Source organism: Nicotiana sylvestris, chromosome 7 (genome assembly GCF_000393655.2).
Source record: "Nicotiana sylvestris chromosome 7, ASM39365v2, whole genome shotgun sequence".
NCBI classification, from domain to species: Eukaryota; Viridiplantae; Streptophyta; class Magnoliopsida; order Solanales; family Solanaceae; genus Nicotiana; species Nicotiana sylvestris.
This window is the reverse complement of record NC_091063.1, coordinates 118,173,090-118,198,911: the sequence shown is the minus strand read 5'-3', so window position 1 is coordinate 118,198,911 and position 25,822 is coordinate 118,173,090. Positions and strand designations below refer to the sequence as shown.

Genomic DNA, 25,822 nt, shown 5'->3' with positions numbered 1-25,822 from the left:
AGGACAAAACATGGGCTATTAAAATTTTGAGGGGCTATAGAGGGTAGTTTTTTTGGAGGTCATTTAATTGATCCAAACTTGAAGAGGTCCCTAGATCATTTTTTTTCTCCTTTCTGTCTCGGAAAATGATATTGTTTTGGTATATATTTTACCGAAAGAGAATTTGAAAATGCCTATAATGTAATTTATATCCCTCGTTAGTAAGATAAGGTCCCATCGGAAGAGGCGGATCTAGCACTTCTAGTACATGAGTGCATTACTAAAAGAAGAGGAAAAATATATTAAGTGAGAAATGATCCCTATTCCTCTTTGTAAATAATTAAACCTTCAACCAAGACACCATTTTAACCTTTTTGAGTTTGAGTGACAACACTTAATATTATACCAACAACAACAATAACAATCCGGTAAAATCATACAAGTGCGGTTTGGGGAGTGTAGTGAGTACGTAGACCTTACGCCTACCCCGAGGTAATAGAGAGGTTATTTCCGAAAGACCATCTGCTTAAGAAAACGAAAAGAGACAATATATCAGTACCACCAACAAAAAGCATATAAATAATAACAGTAACATAAGAACCAGAAAATAGATGAAAAACAATAACAATAACAAGTAAATAAGGTCTAGTACTATAAAAAATAGAAGAATATTGTGAACACAACATTAACCACTAGCAGTATAGGACAAAACCCTATCATAATAACCTCATACGAAGTAGAAAAATACTCAACTACCTCCTAAACTACAACTCTATTGCTTGATCTCCACGCCTCCTTCTTATTAAGAGCCATGTCCTAACAAATCTGAAGGCACAATCTCCAAGACTCGCTTCGCATATCTTATCATCCAAACACCGTACCCCGCAAAGTTAAAAAGAGCAAAAACCGGAGATCTAAGAAGCCCACCGACTAATCCTCATGACCTCATCTAACGTCTTTCATTTTTTCCCTCTTACTAGTAATAATTGGACAGTGTCATTTCCTTTTTTCCAAACTCGAAACAAACAGAAGCACACACGTCCTCCTCTCATTTTCCCTCCCATCTTTAGCTTTACGTAAGCATTACTCTCTCTCACTCTTCTCCGGGTCATTTTTTATTGAGTTACGCATAATCTCGATTCCTTTTTATGCTTCTGAATTCTCTGTTTTATTTTTTGCTGATTAGTTCTAAACAATAGCTGATTGATTGATTTACATACAGTAAGAAGAAAACGTAAGAAATGGTGGCGTTCAGGGTTACTCGCGTCGGAACGACGCCGTTTGATGGCCAGAAACCTGGAACATCTGGTCTCCGGAAGAAGGTAATTGAATAAAAATAAATAGAAACAAAGCAATGCAACTCACGTTTTTAAGATTTCGTTCTTATGCCGCATTCCTGTAGGATTCACGTTGATCTCCTTCTCTTTTTGCTAAATCAGTGACATTGTTTTTGCTCAATTTTTTGTTCCAAAGATTTTCAGTACAGGTGCTGAATTCGATCTGTTGTATTGAATGCCTTTTGTTTCATTGCTTATATTTCTGACATTACTGATCTTTCTGCAAATCTTATGACTGTCGATCAGCAGCAATAAATCTAAGGGATATGTGTACATTAGCTAATGGGATCTGTATATGTGGAATGATGTGAACTCTGTGGATGAATCTGATAATTTTGTTGTTTGATGTAAAATTGTTTAATTTTTTAAGTTTCTTTGTTTTTTCAGCAGAGTTTATGTACTGTACATGCTAATACAATTGACATACGTTTCATCTGTTTGATACCACTGAAGTAATTATTTTAAAGCTTCATGCTTGCCCTTTTTTTTTGTGTGTGTGTGTGTGTTTGTATATGATTATCTAAGCTGTTTAAATTTGAATACCGACTCTCTCTTCATGCTTTCTATATTGCGAATCAATCAGTATATGATTTTTAACCAGTTTATGATTTTTTCAGCAGAGTTTATGTACTGTACATGCTAATACGATTGACATACGTTTCATCTAGTTGATACCACTGAATACAACAACAACAACAACAACAAATACCCGGTAAAATCCCACAAAGTGGGGTCTGGGAGGGTAATAATATGTACGCAGATCTTACCCCTACCCCGATAGGGCAGAGAGGCTATTTCCGATAGACCCTCGGCTCAGAGAAGAAAAAAAAGAAAGAGAAAGAGAAAAACAATTCATTAGTAACTCCGGTAGAAACCGTAATAGTAACAGAAGCATAACAACCAAAAGATAAATGACATACAATAACAGTAACCAGTAACTAAGGCCCGAGGCTAAGATAAACAACAAGGATAGTGTGGATTCAACATGAACTGCAAGCCATCTAAGATCAACCCTAATCCAACCCCGCCTTACCCTCGGTTATAAAGTAAGGAAAGCTCTACTACCCCCTAACCTACAACCCTAATGCTTGACCTCCAAACTTTCCTGTCAAGGGCCATGTCCTCGAAAATCTGCAATCGTACCTGATCACCTCTCCCCAATACTTCTTAGGCCTCCCTCTACCTCTTCTCGTACCCACCACGGCCAACCGCTCACACCTCCTCACCGGAGCATCAAGGCTTCTCCTCCGCACGTGCCTGAACCATCTGAGCCTCGCTTCCCGCATCTTGTTATCCACAGGGGCCACGCCCACCTTCTTTCGAATATCTTCATTCCTAATCATGTCTATCCTAGTGTGCTCGCACATCCACCTCAGCATCCTCATCTCTGCTACCTTCATCCTCTGGATATGAGAGTTCTTAACCGGCTAACACTCTGCCCCATACAGCATGGCCGGTCTAACCACAGCTCTATAAAACTTACCTTTGAGTATTGGTGGCACTTTCTTGTCACACAAGACTCCAGATGCAAGCCTCTATTTCATCCAGCCCGCCCCTATACGGTGAGTGACGTCCTCGTCGATCTCCGCCCCCCTTGATCATCGACCCAAGATACTTGAAGCTATCTCTCTTGGGGATGACCTGTGATCCAAGTCTCACGTCCCTGCCTACTTCCCTCGACTCAGCGCTAAACTTGCACTCCAGGTACTCTGTCTTAGACCTGCTCAATTTGAAACCCTTAGACTCGAGGGTCTGTCTCCAAACCTCCAATCTCTCGTTAACACCGACCTTCGTCTCATCAATTAGAACTATGTCATCAGCAAATAACATACACCATGGCACATCCCCTTGAGTATGGTGTGTCAATGCATCATCACCAAGGCAAATAAGAACGGACTAAGTGCAGAACCTTGGTGTAATGCCATAACAACCGAGAAATGCTCCGAGTTGCCTCCACAGTCCGAACCTTAGTCTTAGCTCCATCATAAATGCCCTTGATCGCTCTTATGTAGGCTACCGACACGCCCTTTGCCTCAAGACATCTCCAGAGCACCTCCCTAGGGACCTTGTCATACACGCCCTTTGCCTCAAGACATCTCCAGAGCACCTCCCTAGGGACCTTGTCATACGCTTTCTCCAAGTCAATAAACACCATGTGCAGATCCTTCTTCTTATCCCTGTGCTGTTCCACCAACCTCCAAATAAGGTGGATAGCTTCCGTAGTTGAGCGACCCGGCATGAACCCAAACTGATTGTTGGATATAGACGTCGTCTTCCTCACCCTCACCTCCACCACCCTCTAACTTAATTATTTTAAAGCTTCATGCTTGCCCTTTTGTGTGTGTGTGTGTGTTTGTATATGATTATCTAAGCTGTTTAAATTTGAATACCGACTCTCTCTTCATGCTTTCTATATTGTGAATCAATCAGTATATGATTTTTAACCAATTTCAAAGTTTTTACTAGTTACAAGCAATAATCAAGATTCAAGTAGGCTTCTTGGCCGTTTCAAATATATGATTGGTAAAAAAATATTTGGAGACAGACATAAAGTATGCTTCTAGTCTAGCCTCTTCTTCTTTAGATTCCTTTTTCACAAAATTAGTATTGTTTGTGCTCGTGTCAACACAAAGAAATGAATATATTTACGTATTAAATATTAAAAGTGATCTAGATAAAATGGTCAAAATTCTGTTTTATCTTGTTAACTTCTCATGATTATGTCCTAACTTGTACAGAATTAACAATTGTGTGACATAAGCGCTTAGCGACTATCATTTCTCTTGTATTCAAATTGCTTTGAATTGTTGAGTCTAACATGAAGCTGCATGAACTGTTTCAGGTGAAGGTGTTCACACAACCTCATTACTTGCAAAACTTTGTTCAGGCAACATTCAATGCTCTTGGATCTGACAAAGTCAAAGGTACGAAATTCGATATCCTAATCTTTTTCATGAATTTCTTTAAAGGTTTATATGGCATGGGAGATTAGATACATGCTACTCTTGTTAGTCCCCTTCTTGGTAATTTCATTTTTTTCATCTCTAAAGGTGCCACACTTGTTATTTCTGGTGATGGCCGCTACTTCTCCAAGGATGCTATCCAGGTAAAGTTTTATCAAAAAATTTTCAAAGGAATTCTTTGGTTTTAACTGTTATATCTTCTTCATAATTAATATACTGAATTTTTTTATAATTTCCTCTCCTTATAGTACATTCTGAAACTGAAACACAGTTTCTCATTTCATGTTTTTTTTATGGAGACCCCATATTTCACTAGCACAATAATTAAATTTGGAGTACTGATGAGTGTAGGGTGGTTTTTGTGAAGAGCTGTTGACAACTTAACATGTCTATATCTGCTTCATTACAGATCATTACAAAAATGGCTGCAGCAAATGGAGTAAGACGTGTTTGGGTTGGTCAACATGGACTTATGTCCACTCCTGCTGTATCAGCTGTTGTTCGCGATAGAGTCGGGGCTAATGTAAGCTCTCTGCCGCTAAAAGCTAGATCAAATTTTTTGTCTTAAATGTATGTATCCCTTACATCATTCCACGATCTGTTAATGCCTGATCCTGAACACAGGGGTCTAAAGCTAATGGGGCATTTATATTGACAGCAAGTCACAACCCAGGTGGCCCTCATGAGGTAGCTACCAGCAATATTTTCTTTATTGATATTTCTTCGATTCTAAAGTATTTGTACTTCATCTTTGTTTTCACATTATCAAATGAAAAAAGGTGTCGATCGAAGGATCTGACTAGCTTCATGGTCTTTCTAGGAGCCCATATTATAGACAATTGTAAAGGATGTTTTGCATTCTCGTTTCACTTTGAAGCTTGTGGCATCAAATTTTGCTCCTGCTATAACTTGCTTGTAGTCCCTTTTTTCTTTTTTTCTTTTGGGGTATAATAATCATTGCATGTAATTCTCGTTTTGTCAGAATTCAAAGTGCCGTTGTTAATTACAGAAAACTCATTTTCGGTCAGCCTTTATACGTTTTATTATTTTGCTTCAGAGGTCTTCACATGGATATGCTTTAATATATTTTTAACATGGATTTTGAGTCACTGAGTGTCTTTCTCTATTGGTGAAAACTATTGCCGATTGAGTCTAATCGTTAAATCAGTCTCTGCAGTCTTAAATAGCTTTATAGTTCGAGTAATTTCCAATCCTTATGTTACAGTGTTTTATCTTTCAAAGAGGAAGTTGTATCTTCTCTTTTTGCTTCTTTGGAGACCCATTTGTCTTTCATGCCAGGGATTTTGTGGGTTGGGGGGGGGGGGGGGGGAAGGAATCACACAAAGTGTTGCTTCAACTGTAAGTGGCTGCATGCAACTTGGTACATGCTATCTAAACATGTTTATTCTGAAGGGGGAAAGAGAGAAACGTGGGAAGATGCAGAACCATTGTTTGCAAATTAATTGTAAATTCTCCTATTGCAGTTTCTTGAATAACTTGATGGATAACTATTACCAGCTTTGACTGATGGTTCAAGGTTCTTTCCATGTTTTCACTTATAGGATTTTGGAGTTAAGTACAACATGGAAAATGGTGGACCTGCGCCAGAAGGTGTTACTAATAAGATCTATGAGAACACTACGACAATAAAGGAGTATTTGATTGCAGAGGGCCTGCCTGATGTAGAACCTACTCTTTAACTATTATATTTAAATGTGCATTTAAGTACTTATTTTGATTGATCAAGGTACTCTTCTAACAATGCCCTATTTGAATTGAGGCGGACATCTCTAAAACTGGCGTTTCAAGCTTTGAGGGCCCAGATGGGAAATTTGATGTTGATGTCTTCGATTCAACTATTGATTATGTGAAACTGATGAAGTATGAATTAAACCCCCCGCCCTCTCTATTATTTTTTCTTTTGGGCATATCATTCAATATGTGTCTGTCTTCTTTTAGTTCGGATGTATGTCAAATATGTTCATGTCAAGTTCAAACGATAATTTAGAGCAGCCATTATACCGATGTTGCTGAATGTGTAGTTCCCTTCCATAGTATTAAGGGTGCATGATGGAACTACGGGTTGATGCGTGCATCTTCAATTTTTTAATTATACGGGAAGCAGTTGTTTTGTGATTGCCAGAACTCACCTTATCATCATTATCATTTATTTGATAGAGTAATATCTTATTCTTGTAAAATTGCCAGTGATCCAGGTATTCTTAATGGTTGCACTTCTGATTCAAAACTTGATCTGTCGCTTCTATTTCCAGGTCAATATTTGACTTCCCATCAATCCAGAAGTTGCTTTCTTCTCCAAAATTTGGTTTCTGGTATGCATGTAGAGACCTTGCGATGCAATGTTGCAGCATATCATCTCATAAGTTACCTATTCCTGTTAAATGTATCTGCTGGGTACTAACATCTTTATATACCATAGTTATGATGCACTTCATGGTGTTGCTGGATATTATGCTAAACGCATCTTCGTGGAGGAGCTTGGTGGAAAAGAAAGCTCTCTACTGAACTGTGTTCCTAAGGTCATTTCCTTTTCCCTGCATTGTGATTCTTCTTCTCAATGATATGTTGTCTCTATGTTTTCCTCTTAACAACTATTTCTACCATCAATCCTTATATTCTAGATGTACCGGGGATCACCATAATGGGTGTGGGTTTGATTCTCACTGGATCCTTTTCCTCCCCCTTTCCCAATGTAATAGGAAGAGATTTAAAGAAAAAAGTTATATTTCTGACATTTTTCTGTATAACTAATTGAATCAGGAGGACTTTGGTGGAGGACATCCAGATCCTAATCTGACCTATGCAAAGGAGTTAGTTGCACGAATGGGATTGTCTAAATCACATTCTGAACCCAATCCACCAGAATTTGGGGCAGCTGCTGATGGAGATGCAGACCGTAACATGATTCTTGGGAAAAGGTAACTTCCTTTTGTTTTTATTTGTTGAACTTAACTCCTTGCTTGGAATTTTATCTTTTAAAATTTTTGTTTTCCCTTGTTCTTTTCGGTCAGATTCTTCGTCACTCCGTCTGATTCTGTTGCTATCATAGCTGCCAATGCTGTTGAAGCCATACCTTATTTTTCTGGAGGTTTAAAAGGAGTTGCCAGGTTTACCATCTTATGGATCTTAACTTTCTATTACAACGATGTCATCATCATTGCCATCATTTTTGTTGCTATTGTTATTGAAGATTTCAAGAAGAATGAAGCTTCTTGTATTTTTGTGTATCTTTACATTTCAATGAGCATTAGTACTTATACAGAGGTTCCTATGGCTAATTTAGGAAGGAAATCAATTACAGCTATTATACAAATCAATTAGAATATCCTATAATAAAATCAAATCTCTTAAAATTAAGTTTCCTACAATGAAGCTAGTCAACAATCAAATCTTCTAAAATTAAGTTTCCTACAATCAAGCTAGTCAGCACTCCCCTCAAGTTGGTGCAAAGATGTCACACACGCCCAACATGCAAATCAAAGTATGGAAGGTTCGTCTGTTAAGACCTTTTGTAAACACACTAGCTAGCTGTTTCTCTATGATACATGAAGCAAAGTCAAGACACTAACTGTAATGAAGTGTTGATCAATTTCAACATGTTTCGTTTGGTCATGTTAAACAGGATTATGAGCTATGCTGATTGCAGCCATGTTATCACAATACAAGGAAAGTTTTCCTTTTTCAGACAATTTCAACCCGTCTAGTAGCTTTTGTAACCACAAAAGTTCACAAACACCTTGGGCCATAGCTCTATATTTTGCCTCGGCACTTGATCTAGCAACTACACTTTGCTTCTTGCTTCTCCAAGTAACCATTCCCTTCTACGAGTGTATAGTAACTGGATGTAGATCTTCTATCATCTAGAGATCCAGCCCAATCTGCATCTGTATAAGCTTCTACCCAGAGGTGACCATGTTTGGAGTAAGAATACCTTTTCCTGGAGCAGACTTTAGATACCGCAAAATGTGAAAGACAACTTGCATATGAAAATCTTTAGGATCATGCATAAACTAACTTACCAAGCTATCTGAGTAAACTATATCTGGCCTAGTGTGGGAGAGATAAGTGAGTCTTCTAACCAACCTCTGATATCTCTCCTTATCTACACACTCCAACTCTTATTTGTAACTTGTGATTGCTTTCAAAGGCGATTCTGTTGGTTTGCATCCTGTCATACCGGTTTCTTTCAAGAGATCCAAATCATACTTTCTTTGAGAAATAAAAATTCCCTTTTTCAATCTGGCAACCTCAACTCCCAAGAAGACTGCAATTTTTCGAGATCCTTGATCTCGAATTACTGCACCAACAACTTCTTCAATCGAACAATCTCCTTTTTGTCATCTCCTATCATTACTATATTATCAACATAAACTATGAGCAGAGTGACTTTACCGCTTTGATGTCTTATGAAAAGAGTATGATCGACATTGATTTGTTGGTAACCAAAGGAGATCATTGCTTTGCAGAATCTATCAAACCAAGCTCTAGGGGATTGCTTCAATCCGTACAAGGCTTTCTTCAGTTTGCACACCCTTCCTTGACTCTATTCAGTATCAAATCCAGGAGGAATCTCCATTTTTTTTTTTGGTAAGGTCCAGGAGGAATCTCCATATACACTTCTTCTTCCAAGTCTCCATGAAGAAAGCATTCTTCACATCAAACCGTGGTAAGTCCCAATCAAGATTGGTTGCACAAGATAAAAGAATTAAATAATGTTCATTTTAGCAACGGGGGCAAATGTTTCTTAATAGTACACACCATTAGTTTAAGTGAATCTCTTAGCCATCAATCTTGCTTTGAATCTTTCAATCGAGCCATCAGTTTTGTGTTTCATAGTGAAGACCCATTTGTAGACAACTAACTTCTTATCGGGGGTTGATGTGACAAGCCCCCAAGTGCCATTTATTGACAATGCCTTCATTCTTCAATCATAGCTTACTTACATTTAGGATCTGCAAAACCTTTCCTCCAATTCTGGGGAATAGACACAGAAGAAATAGACAAGGTAAAGGCTGTAAAGGACAATGACAAAGAATTATAGGAGAAAAAACTGGATAAAGGGTGTTTAGTGGTGTAAGATCCGATTCTTTTTTTTTGTGAGCAATAGGAAAATTTAACTCATTAGGAAATGTAGATTACTCACCAGTAAAAGAGGGATCGGCAGAAGAGGATTCAGCTTCAGTAGATTGTATGATGACTTCTTCCCCTCTATTTCTACTTGTGTAAGTTATCAAATTCCGTCTTCCTTCTTATAGCTCTCCCTAAAGAGGTGATAGTGTAACACTGAAATAGGGCTCAGATTCTCGAAAAATAACATCCATTCTGACAAAGGATCTCCTAGAGGGAGGATGATAGCGTATGTACCCTTTCTGTGTTGGAGAATACCCGATAAAGACACATTTAAGAGCTCTAGGATCAAACGTCCCAAAGTTTCTAGCGTGAACAAAGTGGACACCCTAACACCTTGGAGGAACAACATAGTCATTTTTACCCTTTCAGTCTTCCAGAAGACTCTGAAAATTGAGGGTTTTAAGTGGCATTCTCTTGATAAGATTTTGGTGGATTCATTTCATGGTCAGCATGAAAGATCTTGTCACTTCTAACAAATGCCTATTCTTCTTTTCAGCAACCCCATTTTGTGCACTATTATAAGGACAACTTGTTTGGTGGATTATCCTGTAGGAGTCCAAATAAGCACCAAATTTTTTATCCTATGTATTTGTGCCATTGTCAGTTCGTAAGGTTTTTAGCTTAGTCTCAAATTGATTACAAATCATCTTATGAAACGACTAAAAGTAGGAGAGAATTTCACTTTTGGTCTTTAAAAAATATACCCAAGCCATCCTAGTGCAACAATCAATAAAAGTAATAAACCATCGACTACCAGACAAAGAAACTGTTTGAGTAGGTCACCATGCATAAGAATGACAACAACAATAACGATCCAGTAAAATCCCATTAGTGGGGTCTGGGGAGGGTAGTGTGTACCCAGATCTTACCCCTACCCCGAGGAGTAGAGAGACTGTTTCCGAAAGACCCTCGACTCAAGAAGATGAAAAGACACAATATCAGTACCACCAACAGATACCATAAGAAAAAATAACATCATGAAAACCAGAAAATAGGTGCAAAGCCAAAGCGCTAGCCAGTAAATAGACTCGGCCCTATGAAAACGAAAGAGTAGTAAGACACAACATTGCCACTAGCTGTCTCAGACAAAAACCCTACCAAACTAGCCTAACAAAGGTACGAACTAAGGAAAGACTCAACTATCTCCTAACCTACAACCCTAATACTCGACCTCCACAGCTTCCTATCAAGGGCCATGTCCTCGGAAATTTGAAGCCTTGCCATGTCCTGCTTGATCACCTCTCCCCAATACTTATTAGGCCGCCTTCTACCTCTTCTCATGCCCTTCAAAGCCAGCCGCTCACACCTTCTTACCAGAGCATCTGGGCTTCTCCTCTAAACGTGCCCGAACCATCTGAGCCTCGCTTCCCGCATCTTGTTATCAATGGGAGCCATGTCCACCTTCTCCCGAATATCATCATTTCTAATCTTATCCATCCTAGTGTGCCCACACATCCACCTCAACATCCTCATCCCTGCTAGTTTCATCTTCTAGATATGTGAGTTCTCCATACATCAGAATGAATAATCCAAAAATGAGTTGTACTTTCATTATCACTCAAATGATAAGAGTTTCTAGTATGCTTGGCAAATTCACAAGTATCACAAAACAAAAATTCAAACTCAGTTCTAGAAAACAAACTAGGATATAGTTTCTTCAAAGCAAAAAATGATGGATGCCCCAACCGTATATGCCACTGTATTATTTTTTGGTTGACATCCTTATTTCCTCCAAAAGAGGCCTGTCCAAAGTTTTGAGGTCCATCAATTAAATATAAGTCATCATGCAATCTACTACTGCTAATTATCTTCCTTGTTGGAAGATCCTGAAAAAACATAATGATCAGGGAAGAACTCAATGTTACAGTTTAGTTTTTTGGTCATGGCACTGACAGATAGTAGGTTAATAAGAAACTCAGATACATGGAGAACGAATGATAATATAATATCAGGAGTACAGACAACATAACCTATTCCAGAGACATGAGTTAGGGAGCCATTGACTATTTTGACATAATTCCCTTTGAAACTAGGAGAGTAATTTTGAAAGCCTTTAAGAGCTTGTCATGTGTCTATTCTCACCAGAATCAATAATCCAAGAATTAGAGTGAGCATTAAAGGCAATAATTGGAACTGGCAACATTATAATGGTCAAGTTTTTTTAGGAGACGACGAAGATGTTGAACTTCGTCCGTAGACAGGTTCTCCTGCATCTCTGGATGTTTCCACATTTTCTGCAATATTAGCATGACTCTGATGGACTTGCACGCTTTCCTCCACGACCTCTAGTTGGTCTACCATGTAGTTTCCACCATGCCTCTTTTGTGTGCCTTGGCTTTCCACAATAATCACAATGCATGTGATCTTTATCACAAGTGATTGCCTTTGGTTGCTCATGAGATACACTTAACCCGGATTTCTCCATTGATGCTGAATAAAGCATGGCCCCTCATCGGCTCTCTTCTTGTTGAACATTAGAGTATGTATCCTCAAGAGCAGGAAAATGAACTTTACCGAGAACTTGAACCCTAATTTGATCATATTCTTGGTTCAAACCAGCCAGAAAATTATACTCTTTCCTTTTCAACCAATTACTGAAAGATAACTGCACCATCTGTACACTTTGCTTGGAGGTTCTGATAGTAGTCAATCTCCTGCCATAACCCACTTAACTCGGAATAATAATTAGTGATAGTCAACTTACCTTGGTTAGTTGCATGGATTTTATTTCGAATCTCAAAGATCTGGTTCCCTTGCGAGAGTAAGTGCGCCAAGCGGAATTCTAGATCTTTGCAGCTGTATCAAGCAATAAATATTGCTTATAGATTTAAGGGGCATAGTGTTCAAAAGCCATGTCATAATAAGGGAATTATCAGAATCTCATTAACCATAGTTCGGGTCAGTCACAATACGTGTTTTTTTTTTTTACAGTAATATAACCAAGCAACTTTCTAGACTTAATAAAAAGTTGAGAAGATCTTGACCAAGCAAGATATGTACCAGCCCCATCCAATTTAACAACACTAATTTGAGACAAAGAATTATTATCTATTTTTGTATCACCCATAGTTTGAACAAGTAATAATCTTTACTGATAAAAAAATCGAATAGGCATATTCAGAAATACAGAAATAACCTTCCAGAGATAGAATCTGCCTGATTTCGTCGGAAAAAGGCACTGGAAAAATTCTGTCGGGTCGGAATCTCCAGAACATTGGATGGGAAGGGTCGGAATTTGCTTGCGACCCGAGATTTGGAAAACTTTTCCCGGAAAAATTCGTCGGAAAGCTATAGATCTCGTCGGAAAGCTATAGATCTCGTCGGAAAAGTAGTTGTCACGCCGGAACTCAGAAGAAGTTTGTGTTGCGGATAGCACCAAGGGAGAGAAAACTCGACCTCTTTGATAAAACGGAACCCTAGTGCTGCGAGAAAGATAACTCACCTCAAAAATGTAGTAATGACTCTGATACCTTGAAAATTTCAAGAAGAAAAATGAAGCTTCTTGTATTTCTATGTATCTTTACATTCCAATGAGCAGTAATACTTATACGGAGGTTCCTATGGCTAATTTAGGAAAGGAAATCAATTATAGCTATTATACAAATCAATTAGAATAAAATCACCCAGAATAGAATCAAATCTTCTACAATCAAGGTTGTCAACAATCAAATCTCTTAAAAATGAGTTTCCTATAATCAAGATAGTCAACCGTTATTATTTTTATTATTGTTCTTATTTCTTATTATTGTTGTTATTTCTATTTATGTTTTCAAAGTGGCTGTTGCTTGGCTGTAAATAGTGCTTAGCAAAAGTATCGTATATGAGCACAACTGTTTTATCTTTTGGGGAACTCATTAACTATCTGGTTTGATTTCATGTAATCATAACCTTTCTGCAGGAGTATGCCCACATCGGCTGCTCTGGATGTTGTAGCTAAAAGTCTGAACCTGAAATTTTATGAGGTACTATATTACTGAGATAACATTCATTTCATTTTCTTTCTTCTGTTTTAGGGTAGGGTGATTTGGTGTTTGGGGGGGGGGGGTGGTACTGATGGATGCAGAAGTTCTTAGTGTTCTCTTTTTCTGTCTTTACCTGCATGCTTAAAATGTTTTGCTTATTTAGGTACCCACTGGTTGGAAATTTTTTGGTAACTTGATGGATGCTGGAATGTGTTCAATTTGTGGAGAAGAAAGTTTTGGAACTGGTTAGCTTTTTTGAGTTTCAAACATTTAACTGATAGGGCTAAGCTACATAATATTCTAATCAGACACATAAAAGTACTTAATATCTTTCGTTATGTCTTCACAGGCTCAGACCATATTCGAGAGAAAGATGGGGTATGGGCAGTTTTGGCTTGGCTCTCTATTCTTGCCAATAAGAATAAGGATAACCTTGGGGGAGAAAAGCTTGTGAGTGTTGAAGACATAGTTCGCCAACACTGGGCAACCTATGGACGGCACTATTACACTCGATATGATTATGAGGTATCTGTAGAATCATGCTTCTTATTCAACGTTAAACGAGTTCTTCTGTATATGTTTATCATGACTCCTGTTACTCTGTTGGTATTATTTATTCCAGAATGTCGATGCGGCTGGAGCAAAGGAGCTAATGGCTCATTTGGTCAAGCTGCAATCCTCCCTCGATGAAGTGAACAAGTATGCTACTCTTTTTATGTCAATTTCTCTCTGGAAGATGAAACATTTCTCAAACTCGGCATTGATATTTGCTGTTTGTAGCATGTTTCACATGTTTTATTTCTTTTATTTTTGAGGTATTCTGCTTTGGTTTACCATCTCTTACATGACGCAAATCCAGGTATAACCAGCTTAAGCATTGGTTAGTAGGTCTTCTTTGCATGGTATTACAACATAGTTTAAACTAGTACTATAAGTCAATGACATGTTTTAGCATTAAGCAGTTACTTATGGAATCTCAGAACTATGGTTCTGCAAGAGAGAGAACGGACAACAACAATGAAGACCACTAGTGAAATAGTTTCCGTTTCAACTTTTATTATTGTTCTCTGACTCAGTTATTACTTCTACAGTGTATCCTGTAAGTAGGCTGAATGGAGAACCAAATTATGTCAATTCTATTAGGTAGGCTGAAAGGAGAGCAAATCAGGTCATTAGTCAGTAATTCTTGTCGCTTTCTTATCATGATTCCTTCCAAGAGAATGAAAGCCTTCTTTAGAAGGAGAGTGAATATGAAAATAAGAGGATCGTAGATACCAGAATCGACATCTTCTGGATGTGTTTCATGAATTCGTATAGTGTCTAAAGTTTGAAATCTTCTTTAAAGCCAAAGCCTTGTTATTTGGCTGCAGTCTAAAACTTGCAGCAACTTTTACCAATTCTGAATCACCTGGTTCTTCATTGTGGTGATGGAATCAAATCTGTGTATTCAAAATATCTTCCATCTCTCTTGTCAAAATGGGCGTTTATAAAGAATGATTCTTTCAAATTCATGGTGCATATACCACAAAAGAAGAATTTCTGGTCCCGTGTGTGACAGTTGCTTAGTTTCTTGTTTCTAGCGGGGAAAAAGATTCTAGCGAAGTAAGCATCTTTGTTAAGTTTTGTCCTGGTTTTTTCTTTCCCTTTTTGAGGTCTCTTCTTTAATGGTCCCTTTCTAAGGTATCAGGGTCTTTGCGTTCTTTATTGAACTTCCTTGTATGTGTTGATTGGTTAGTGAGCTTGGCACACTCTGGTGGTTTTTCCGCTGTCTTTTACATTGCTCCTTTGGTGAATGGTAAAGAGCTGGGTTTTATTCTTTAATTTAATACCTCGTTGTGTCAGCTGATTTACATGTAAAATTAGTTTAGTTTGTGATAATTAAATGTCTTAAAGGAAACCTAGAGAAACATTATGTTATCTAAGTTTCTCCGACATGGCAGTTTAGGTGCCGCACCCGTGCCAACACGACACTAGTATGGGTGTGGGATCCATACCGGATTTTGTCAAACAATTTTGGGTACTTTGACCACGACAGACGAAACAATTCGAGACGAGATACAATTTGATTCCGGAAATCAAAACCAGAACTCGGGTACATTTGAAGAAAATAACACCTTATCTAGGAAATCAATCATTTAATTATCTACAACTTGAGAATAAAAAAAGAAATCCAGCTATACGTAAATATTCTACAAATTTTTTCATAATTTAAAGGTATTTTTATATTTTTATATTTTTTAAATTATTTTTAGCTGAATTCCCGGACACGTATCCGTATCCCCGAATCTTAGAATTTACATCTCGAAGGATCCGACCTCTAGATCCGCATCCGTGTCGGACACCCGCACCCATGTTCAAGCAACTTAGCATGTTATAACATTGGATGCCTCCTTTTATGATTAGAAGAATGTGGCATCCTAATTTGGTAAATTCTAGTTATCAGAGATATCACTGCTCGAGGTTGATACCTATGCATATTTCCTTTGTTCTTGCACATTTATTATTAACCATATTACTTGTCAAATAACTCCTCAAAACAGGTCGAAACAAATTTCTGCTGCGCTTTTGTGTCTTGTGGATTTTCGTTTGTTTTGATCGGTTTAGTATAATGAAGTGGTCCTTTGTGCAATAATTTGCTATATGATAGGAGGAAAATTGTCTTAAATGACATTTTAAATGTCTGCTGTTAGTTAGTTAGTTGTTATGTAAATAAGCATAGCCCTACATGGAATAGGAGTAGTGTAGGTATTGTGTATTGATATAAATAGGGTACTTGTATCATAGTGAAAGTACATCAATAATATAATTTTTCGGTGTATTATTTCTCACATGGTATCAAAGCGTGAGTGAGACACATTAGAAAAAAAAGTTGGACAGTTGCCGTGCATCAAATTCCGGCAACTTTCTAGGCTGATTTACGTCAGATTAGTCTCTGTAGGTGTTGTGCGAAAGCCAACACCACCACATGGTCCCTAAGTCTTCCGCGACCAAACCCAAGAAACGATCTCCGGCAACCGACCCTTCACGGCCCTCACGCGCGCATCAGAAGTCAGTAATTTCGTCGAGATCTACTCCACGCATCGGCGTATGTGGCCTTTTTTCGGCCAGATTTCGAATTTTTTCTTTTAGACAGCTTGTTCGCAAGGCTTTTCCGAGCCTACCCATCCAAGTTTCACCAAAATCTGATGACTTCTTTATTTTCCGGCAAAAAATTCCAGATTCCGAATTTATCGGCAACATTATCCAGATTTTCGCTTACTCTTCTATTATTTGCTGATATTTTGCTAGCCCTCTCTTCAATCTAACCATGTCTCTCAGACTTGTTGGTTTTGGTTCCAAAAATAGTGGAGTTTGGAAATTCAACCTTGATGATTACTTCTGAACCCCTACTTGGGAGTTCAAATTATTTATCTTGGGTTTCGTCTGTGGAGTTGTGGTGTAAAGGTCAAGGTGTTCAAGATCACTTAACCATAAAGGCTAGTGAGGGAGATGAAAAATGCCGAAGCACAGTGGGGAAAGATCGATGCTAAGTTATGTAGTATCTTGTAGTGATCTATTGATTCTAAGTTGATGTTTTTGTTCGTCAATTCCAGGCATGTTATTTAGTTTTGGAAAAGGCTCGTACTTTATACAGTAATGACATATCTCGTTTCTATGATGTGATATCGGGAATGACAAGCTTGAAGAAACAAGAATTGAATGTGTCTACTTACTTGGGACAAGTACAAGCAGTCATGGAACAATTTGAGAAGTTGATGCCAGTCTCTGCTAGTATTGAAAAGCAACAAGAGCAACGCCAAAAGATGTTTCTAGTTCTTACACTCGTTGGACTTCCTAATGACCTTGATTCAGTACGTGACCGGATTTTTGCTAGTCCAACTGTCCTTACAGTCGATGAACTATTCTCTCGATTACTTTCCCTTGCTGCAGCACCAAGTCACCCAGTGATCTCATCACAGACCCTTGACCCCTCTGTTCTCTTATCCCAACAGTGGAAAATCGGGCATCTCAAGCTATGGAGAATAGACGAAGAGAAGGTCGTTTTGGAATATCTAGACCCAAGTGTTCTTATTGTCATAAACTTGGACACACTCGTGAAGTGTGCTATTCTTTACATGGTCGACCGCCCAAAAATGCTTATGTTGCTCAGACCGAGACTACAAGTAACCAAGGATTTTCTTTACCTGAAGGGCAATATAATGAGTTCCTTCAGTATCAAGCAAGTAAGCAGACATCTCCACAAGTAGCCTCGGTTGCTCAGACTGATACTTCTATTTCTGGTAGTTCTTTTGCTTGTGTTTCTCAGTCTAGTACTCTTGGACCATGGGTCATGGACCCAAGCGCTTCTGATCATATCTCTGGTAGTAAATCACTTTTGTCAAATATTGTGTATTCACAGTCTCTTCCCACTGTTATTTTAGCGAATGTGTTTCAAACTAAAGCAAAAAGAGCTGGACAAGCTAATCCACTATCTTCTGTCACTCTAGATTCCGTTCTTTATGTCCCTGGCTGTGCTTTTAGTCTTACATCTGTTAGTCGTTTGACTCGTGCCCTCTATTGTGGTATATTTTTTATTGATGATTCTTTTATCATGTCGGACCGTAGTATGGGACAAATGATTGGCACAAGGCGTGAATCAGAAGACCTTTACTACCTTAACTCACTCAATCCCCCCACAACATGTCTAGTTACAGATCCTCCAAACCTAATTCACAGACGTTTAAGACATCTGAGTTTATTCAAGCTTCAAAAGATAGTGCCTAGGTTGTCTAGTTTATTTATATTAGATTGTGAGTCGTGTCAGCTTGGGAAACATACCCGAGCCTTCTTCCGCGTAGTGTTGAGAGTCATGCAGAGTCTATTTTCTCTTTAGTTCATTTTGATATATAGGGTCCTAGTAGAGTCAGTTCAACCTTGGGATTTCTTTAGTTTATTAGTTTCATTGATGATTATTCAAGATGTACTTGATTTTTCTTAATGAAAGATCGTTCTGAGTTATTTTCGATATTTAAGAATTTTTGTGCTGAACTTAAAAATCAATTTGGTTTTTCTATTCACACTTTTCGCAGTGATAATGCCTTAGAATATTTGTCCTCTCAGTTTCAGCAGTTTATAACCTCTCGTGGAATTATTCATCAGACATCTTGTCCTTATACCCCTTAGCAAAATGGGGTTTCAAAGAGAAAGAATAGGCACGTCCTTGAGACTGCTCGCACACTTCTCATTGAATCTTATATTCCGTTCCCTTTTTGCGCCGATGCAGTTCTTACAGCTTGTTATTTAATTAATCGGATGCCTTCATATCATATCCAGAATAAGATTCCGTATCCAGTATTGTTTCCCCAGTCACCCTTATACTCTCTTCCCTCTCGTGTTTTTGGGATCATATGTTTCGTTCCTAACTTAGACCCTGGGAAAGATAAGGTAGCTCCTCGTGCTCTTAAGTGCGTCTTCCTTGGTGATTCTCGTGTTCAGGAGGGATATCGTTGTTACTCACCTGATCTTCGTAGGTATATTATGTTAGCTGACATCATATTTTTTGAGTTTAAACCTTTCTTTACCTCTTCTGACCATCTTGATATATCTGAGGTCTTACCTATACCGACCTTTGAGGAGTTTGCTATAGCTCCTCCTTCACCTTCAGCCAGCCACATAAGTCTTACCCATTCCAACCGTTGAGGAGTCTAGTGTTGCTCTCTTAGATCCCCAGCCACAAGAACACCACTCTCGACTTATCATCGTCGTCCGCGCCCAGCATCATACCCAACCGATTCACGTCCTGCACCTGACCCTGCTCCTACTGCGGACTTGACTCTTCCTAGTACACCGATTTTATTTCAGAAAGGTATACATACCACACTAAATCTTAATCCCCATTATGTCGGTTTAAGTTATCATCGTCTGTCATTACCCCATTATGCTTTTATATCTTCTTTGTCCTTTGTTTCCATTCCTAAGTCTACAGGTGAAGCATTGTCTTATCCAGGATGACGACATGCTATGATCGACGAGATGTCTTCCTTACATACGAGTGGTACTAAGGAGCTTGTTCCTCTTCTTTCAGCGTAAATCTACTGTTGGTTGTCGTTGGGTTTATGTGGTCAAAGTTGGTCCAGATGGCCAGGTTGATCAACTTAAGATCCGGCTTGTTGCCAAAGTATATTCTCAGAAATTTGGGCTCGACTACAGTGATATTTGGGCTCTATCCATGTCTGATGTTCGCCATTGGCCTCTCTATTAGCTGGACATTAAGAATGTTTTTCTTCATGGTGACCTTGAGGATGAAGTTTATATGGAGCAACCACCTGATTTTGTTGCTTGGGGGAGTCTCATAGCCCTGTATGTCGCTTTTGGTGGTCACTTTATGGTCTAAAGCAGTCTCCTCAAGTCTGGTTTGGTAAGTTCAATGTAGTTATCCAGTAGTTTGGCATGACTCATAGTGAAGCTGATCACTCTGTGTTTTATCATCATTCTGCTTCAAGTCTCTGTATTTATCTGGTGGTCTATGTTGATGATATTGTTAATGCCGGCAATGATCAGGATTGTATTACTAAATTGAAGCAACATCTCTTTCAACACTTTCAGTGATGACACGCTAACGGACTCAGACGATTCACCAAGTAGAGGGGTCAAGTTTGCTAGCAAGGCTAAGACCACGGAGGGCAGCCAAATAGGGAGTGGAAGCATGGACCTGATGCTTGAGAAGCTGCTAGAATGGGTCGAGTTATGGGGAGATTCAAGCCAAGAGCAAGGAGAGGCATCCGATGGGCGTAGGATCAAGGCCATCATTGCTAGTTGTCCAAAGTACAAACAGGACAAGAAGAAAGGTGACATGTACCTTGTGACATGGGAAGGCGAACCGCTCCATAGAGCATCATGGCTAATGGACAAAGATTTCCGGTGCACCAAGGCGAGGTGTGCGAAAACTCCAGATATTTATGGATTTGGTAGGAAGAATATTTGGAAAGCCTTGGAATGTTCTAGTCATGTAGAAAATTCTAGAGGGTGTACTTATTTGTAAATATGGAAAGATTTGTGGAACAATTATTATTTACACACTAGCCCTAAGGTGACTAGTATAAATAGGGGGCATTCATTCGTAACTCTTCAAGCAAAACAATCAAGTTATCTATAATAAAAAGCTTCATTTGGCAAATTTCTCTTGTCTTTCTTATGTAACATTCTCTTAGCGATTTTGAGCCTAATATTTTAGGCTGATTTGGCATAGCAAGATCATGCACGAGTTGTGCAAGATCGTGAGAAAGTTGTCTAGTACTGCACGTGCGATTAGTTTAAGAGTAAGGACGTGACATTTGGGATGAAATTGGTCCAAACGGACAGGATACCGGTCTAAGGCCATATGGGATTCGTTATAGAGTATTTTGGGAGGAGACTTGCTTTTTCTGTTAGATATTAAGGATTCATGCAGCTGATCCTACTAGTTTGTTTTGAGGCATAGTTATGTTGTGATGGTGTGTGCTTTCATTGTTAAATATTTCTTTAACCCTCGGCTTTTTGTAATACAGGATAATAAAGGGAATACATTCAGATGTTTCAAGTGTTGTTCATGGTGATGAATTCGAGTACAAGGACCCAGTTGATAGTTCCATCTCAAAACATCAGGGTATCCGGTATCTGTTTGAAGATGGCTCACGATTGGTAAGGGACATCACTCGCCCTCCCCATAGCTTATGTACTTTAGAGAACACTTGGTATCAATGAAGGTTGTGCAGTTCTTATGCATAGAGAAGTTTGAGACTTTAGAAAGTTAAATGGATTTCTCATATATTAACAATTGTAGATGGAGGTCCCATTCGTGTGTTATAAAAGAATTATCTAACAAATAAATAAGAAATGCAACACATTTTGTAATCCCTTTATTCCTTTCTTCCGAATACGTCTCCCCCCTCCTCCCTCTTTGTACGATAATTACTTTGAAGGATTTCTGACTAACTTCTGGTGTTGTGCAAGGTTTTCCGTCTCTCTGGAACTGGCTCAGAAGGCGCTACCATCCGTGTTTATATCGAGCAGTACGAGAAGGATCCATCTAAGATCGGGAGAGATTCTCAGGAAGCACTTGCTCCATTGGTAAGTTAACGGCGTTTTCTCCCTTACCTCTTTTTTTTGGGGGTTTTTCCTGAATCAACTGTCTGGTAATAGGTGGAGGTTGCTATTAAGCTGTCAAAGATGCAGGAATTCACTGGCCGTTCTGCCCCAACTGTAATAACATAAATACATATTGCCTCATGTAATCCTTTCTGTACTTTAGAAATAAGTGGTCCTAGTGTCCTCATTCAAGGACTGCTGGAAAATGCACCATATTCAATAGTCTTTCAAAAAAGAAGATGCAATGTATCAGTTTTTTGAGTTCTGTAGTGAGTTTTTTTTTTTCAGAATAGACAAGCAGCGAATTTATCGTATTTTCGATGATAATGGTTCAAGTGAATCTCAACAATCAGTACGGGTTTTCATATTTTTCACTTCATAAATGTTTCTTCTATCGAAATGATGAACTCCTTTCTTGTTAGATTGAAGTTTTCTAAGTTTTACCAGACATGGTTTAGTCGGTCCGGCATGACACTGGATTTTGCTTATTGATGGTTCGATATAAATTTCACTTTAAAAGCACCGCACTAACTCTGTTGCTTTACTAAGAAGGTGTTTGGCTAAGCTTATAAGCTGGTCAAACTGGCTTATAAGCTGGTTAAACTGGCTTATAAGCACTTTTTGGCTTATCTACGCGTTTGGTAAATACCCAAAGCACTTATAAGCTAAAACTCGTTCATTGGCACGTGCGTCGCACGTGCATGCCAAATCATGTAATACGCTGTTTTGTAAAATAATATCAACAATATTTGAATAAAGAGTTGAGTAAAAACTATCCACGAATGAATAAAGTATAAGTTTATTATGTGAATGATCAATATGAATCATTACTTGTTTGCCGAAGTTAAAATGATTGTACATAATATGAATCTACAAAGATGAACAACCAAAGTTTAATTAGATATATTTGACTTTTTTTTTAACTTGTTTTAATTTTATGACAATCATGTAATTAAGTGTATCTCACCTGATACTTCCTTATATATGATATTCTTGTTTTATATTCCTTTCGGCCGTCCCAATTATAATTATGTTGGGTTGATGTTGTCTTCTTCAAAATGTTTGATCTTCTGGATTCTTATGTATGCGTTTATCTCTTCATCTGCAATTTCTATTACACCAACTTTTCCAACTTCATGTAGCTTCTTTGCAATTAAACATTTTGCACCTCGACAAGAGGGATTGCTCAGATGGTCAACACTCCCACCTACAATTCTGGAGTCATGGGTTTTGACTTTTGAGTTACCAAAAGAGCAACAACTCCAACAAAGGGGATTAAAGGGGAATCAAAGGGGAGTGAATAAATAAAAAAAATCTTGCACCTCGATCTTATGAAATTTTATATTAGTTTTGATTAGAAAGATAAAATCTTTATCCTTATTCAACACCAATTTGTAAAATAAATTTAGATGCTTTATGTGCCAAATTTTAATAAATAACTTGTTTTAATTTTATCACATCATAAAATAAAGTGTATATTACCTAATACTTCTTTAATATGATATTCTTATTGTGTATTCCTTTTCATCGTTCCTAATGATAATTATATTGGGCCGTCATTGTCTTCTTCAATATATATTTTTGTTCTTCTTGATTGCTATCTCCGTATTTGTCTATTCATCTTCAATTTTTATTTCACAAATTTTTTTAACTTTGTGTGTCTTCTTTGTAGTTAAACGTCTTGTAACTCGATCACCTCAATTTTTTTGTGCCTATTTTGACAAGAAATGTGAAATCTTCATCCTTACTCAACACTCATTAGCGCATAAAATCTTCCTGCTTCATGACTTCTACATGATTAAAAGTTTCTGTAGTCCATTTCTTCCTTAACAACTATGGATTTTGTTTGTATAGTCGGTTAATCGGGTTCTGCTCTAAAAAAAGTAATCTGTTGGACAATGTTCTCTGATCCTGCAAGACTTTTCGAGTAAGTGCATTAATGAATTGTAGTATTTCTCTAAAGCGCCAATGACCAATTATGAAATTTGGTGACTAAATAAACGGTAATATTATTTATATCAAGAGTCAAAAGATATTTTTTTTACATCTTGGGAAACTTCACGCCTAATGTTTATATTGTTTGAAATCATAGCCTCAATTATATGTTTCGGTTTCTCAAACAGAAATGTATAATTTTCTACAAAACGATCGATTAACGCTAGCAACTACATCTCTTATTTGGATCCAACTCCACTCAATTAGTATTGTTCGCAATAAATCATCTTCATAAAATCGTCATCCTTACATAAACATACATAAATAAACTAATAATTCATTTACTGATATATGAAAAAGTAAAAAAATAATTAAGAATATGAGTAATTTATCTTTCCTTGTAATCAAAATTTTCGATGCTACGACAAGGACGTGTTGCAATATTATTTACAAAGTCTATTTTCTTGTATTTTTTGTAAGAAAATTTCTTGGATCATCTTATTTGTTATATTTTTTATTTTCGCGTTGAATCTACAATATATATACTAAAAATAAACATAAAATAGCTTGCCTAGATTGGATAGACTCTAAAAACTACAAAATATTAAAGTAGTTGAAAAAAGTAGCTCTATATAGTCAAATGAATCATGACGTGTCAATCTTCACGTTTTTGGCCTCGTTCTTTCACATGATGATTGTTATTTAGAAATTTAAAATTAATAATGGAAGAAATGAAAGCAACCTCATTATATCTAAAACAATTGATGACCGTTGGTGAAAGGGAATATTCAAGCATCCTTTGGCAAATAATTCAAATGGCACCTGTAACTTTTAAATTGAAGCATTGTATCCTTTGGCAAGTAATCCAAATAATCCTTTAATTTATAAATACATCTATTTTATTTTGTTTTATTAAATAGGATATTTTGGTAAATAAGAAGCGCATTTAAGTAATTTAATTTTTATGTTCTGAATTCCCTACTTTTAATAGGGTGAGTTACACTTAACTTAAAGGAAAAAATGCAAGCTCAAAGCTTTAAAATGGTGAATGATGAGTTCATTCTCATTTTTCTTTTGATAATATTATTTAACAATCGTTAAAAGAACCAGGCTTTACGTGAAATATTTTTGTCATCTTCGATACTTAATTAACAATTATCACAACGCTAAATGATGCTGGATTTCCTGAATGTTTATCGCTCAATGGAGAAAAGAAAAAATATATTAGAGCTCTAACAATGGAGCCAATCCTTTTAATTTAATGTAAATTATATCTAAAAGAAGAAACTTCGCCCGTTATGAGCTCGTTTACATTGCCGGTCCCAACCCTGGATAAAGGAGGAAGGTTGCGGAGGCCGGAGGGTCAATCAAAAATATCCTCTTTACTATATAAAGCAAGGAGTAAGACTGCGTACATCTTATCTTTCTCAGACTCTACTTGTGAGATTTGGGTTTGTTGTTGTTGTATATATCTAAAAGATGAAAAAAGAAACAAAGAAAACAATCCAAACAACATTTGATAATCAACTAATCAAGTAGTACATTAGCTTTAATATCCGCAAATGTATTAATCATAGTCCATATATACATGTTATTGGTCTTATGTAGACATACACATAGAGACTTCCTTTGTCCACCACAAGTATGATCAAAATATACCTGATTAACAACAAAGTTGAAACTAATTATTTAGAAAATAATAAAACTGCCCATCATAAATTATGTGCATAGGGTTTTTCTTACAAAAAGTTTATATATATATATAGGCATCAAATGGTAGCAATTAGCAGAAAACAAGCTTCTTTTACCGGAAAAAATAAATTTACGGCGTTGTTGCTGGAACTGAGCAAAATGCAACAAACAAAACAAAGTACTCCATATTTTATGGAGAAAGAGAAAAAGAGCCAAGTGATTTGGCACTATGGTATCTACTTATATAAGGTGTAGACTAAAAACTATGCATAAATAATATCGTAACAGAAGAAACTCAAAGGACCAAGCACATATTTGGATGTGAAAAGTTGTATTTTAAATAATTCTTTAAGAAAATTTGTACATTTATAGCCTACAATAATTACTTGGTATATGAAACAACCCCCCATTTACCCGTTTAATGCAGCTGGTTTTATTTATTTGATTTAATAATAAGGTATCTTTTCGGTTCAAGGGTAAAACAGCCAATCTATTTTTGATGGCTAAAATTGTAAATTAACTTTTAACTAAAAAATGTTCTCACTTTTAATATAAATATATGATATGATTAGCCATAAGTCATAAGCTGGTCACCCCCAACTTATGGCTTTTTAGCTTATAATCACTTTTAGTTTGACCAAGACTTTTACTAGTTTATCCTTAATAATATTTTCTAATTCACAAAATATTTTTTCCA

The 25,822-nt window shown here is 37.3% G+C and overlaps 1 protein-coding gene across 2 annotated transcripts; it reads left to right on the top strand.

Annotated features, from left to right (window-relative positions):
* The first annotated feature begins 918 nt into the window (after positions 1-918).
* Positions 919-21,919, top strand: LOC104232136 (phosphoglucomutase, cytoplasmic-like). Of its 2 annotated transcripts, XM_009785250.2 has the most exons (19): positions 919-1,055; positions 1,202-1,301; positions 4,159-4,240; positions 4,367-4,422; positions 4,689-4,802; positions 4,904-4,966; positions 5,842-5,961; positions 6,060-6,160; positions 6,553-6,612; positions 6,720-6,819; positions 7,061-7,218; positions 7,312-7,407; positions 13,329-13,392; positions 13,556-13,637; positions 13,742-13,917; positions 14,015-14,091; positions 20,919-21,051; positions 21,364-21,480; positions 21,553-21,919. In XM_009785250.2, the coding sequence occupies exons 2-19, from the start codon at positions 1,221-1,223 to the stop codon at positions 21,622-21,624; spliced, it is 1,752 nt and encodes a 583-aa protein (XP_009783552.1). In that variant the 5' UTR covers positions 919-1,055; positions 1,202-1,220; the 3' UTR covers positions 21,625-21,919. The 2 variants fall into 2 exon arrangements, with proteins under 2 accessions (XP_009783552.1, XP_070006677.1); XM_070150576.1 differs by lacking the exons at positions 20,919-21,051; positions 21,364-21,480; positions 21,553-21,919 and adding an exon at positions 19,978-20,548 and having other exon boundaries at positions 967-1,055.
* Positions 21,920-25,822: the final 3,903 nt, after the last annotated feature.

Coding starts and splice junctions, on each gene's coding strand:
- LOC104232136 (XM_070150576.1), top strand. CDS start 1,221: ATGGTGGCGTTCAGGGTTACTCGCGTCGGAACGACGCCGTTTGATGGC. Junction 4,241..4,366: donor TGGATCTGACAAAGTCAAAG/GTACGAAATTCG, acceptor TCATCTCTAAAG/GTGCCACACTTGTTATTTCT. Junction 13,393..13,555: donor TGAACCTGAAATTTTATGAG/GTACTATATTAC, acceptor TTGCTTATTTAG/GTACCCACTGGTTGGAAATT.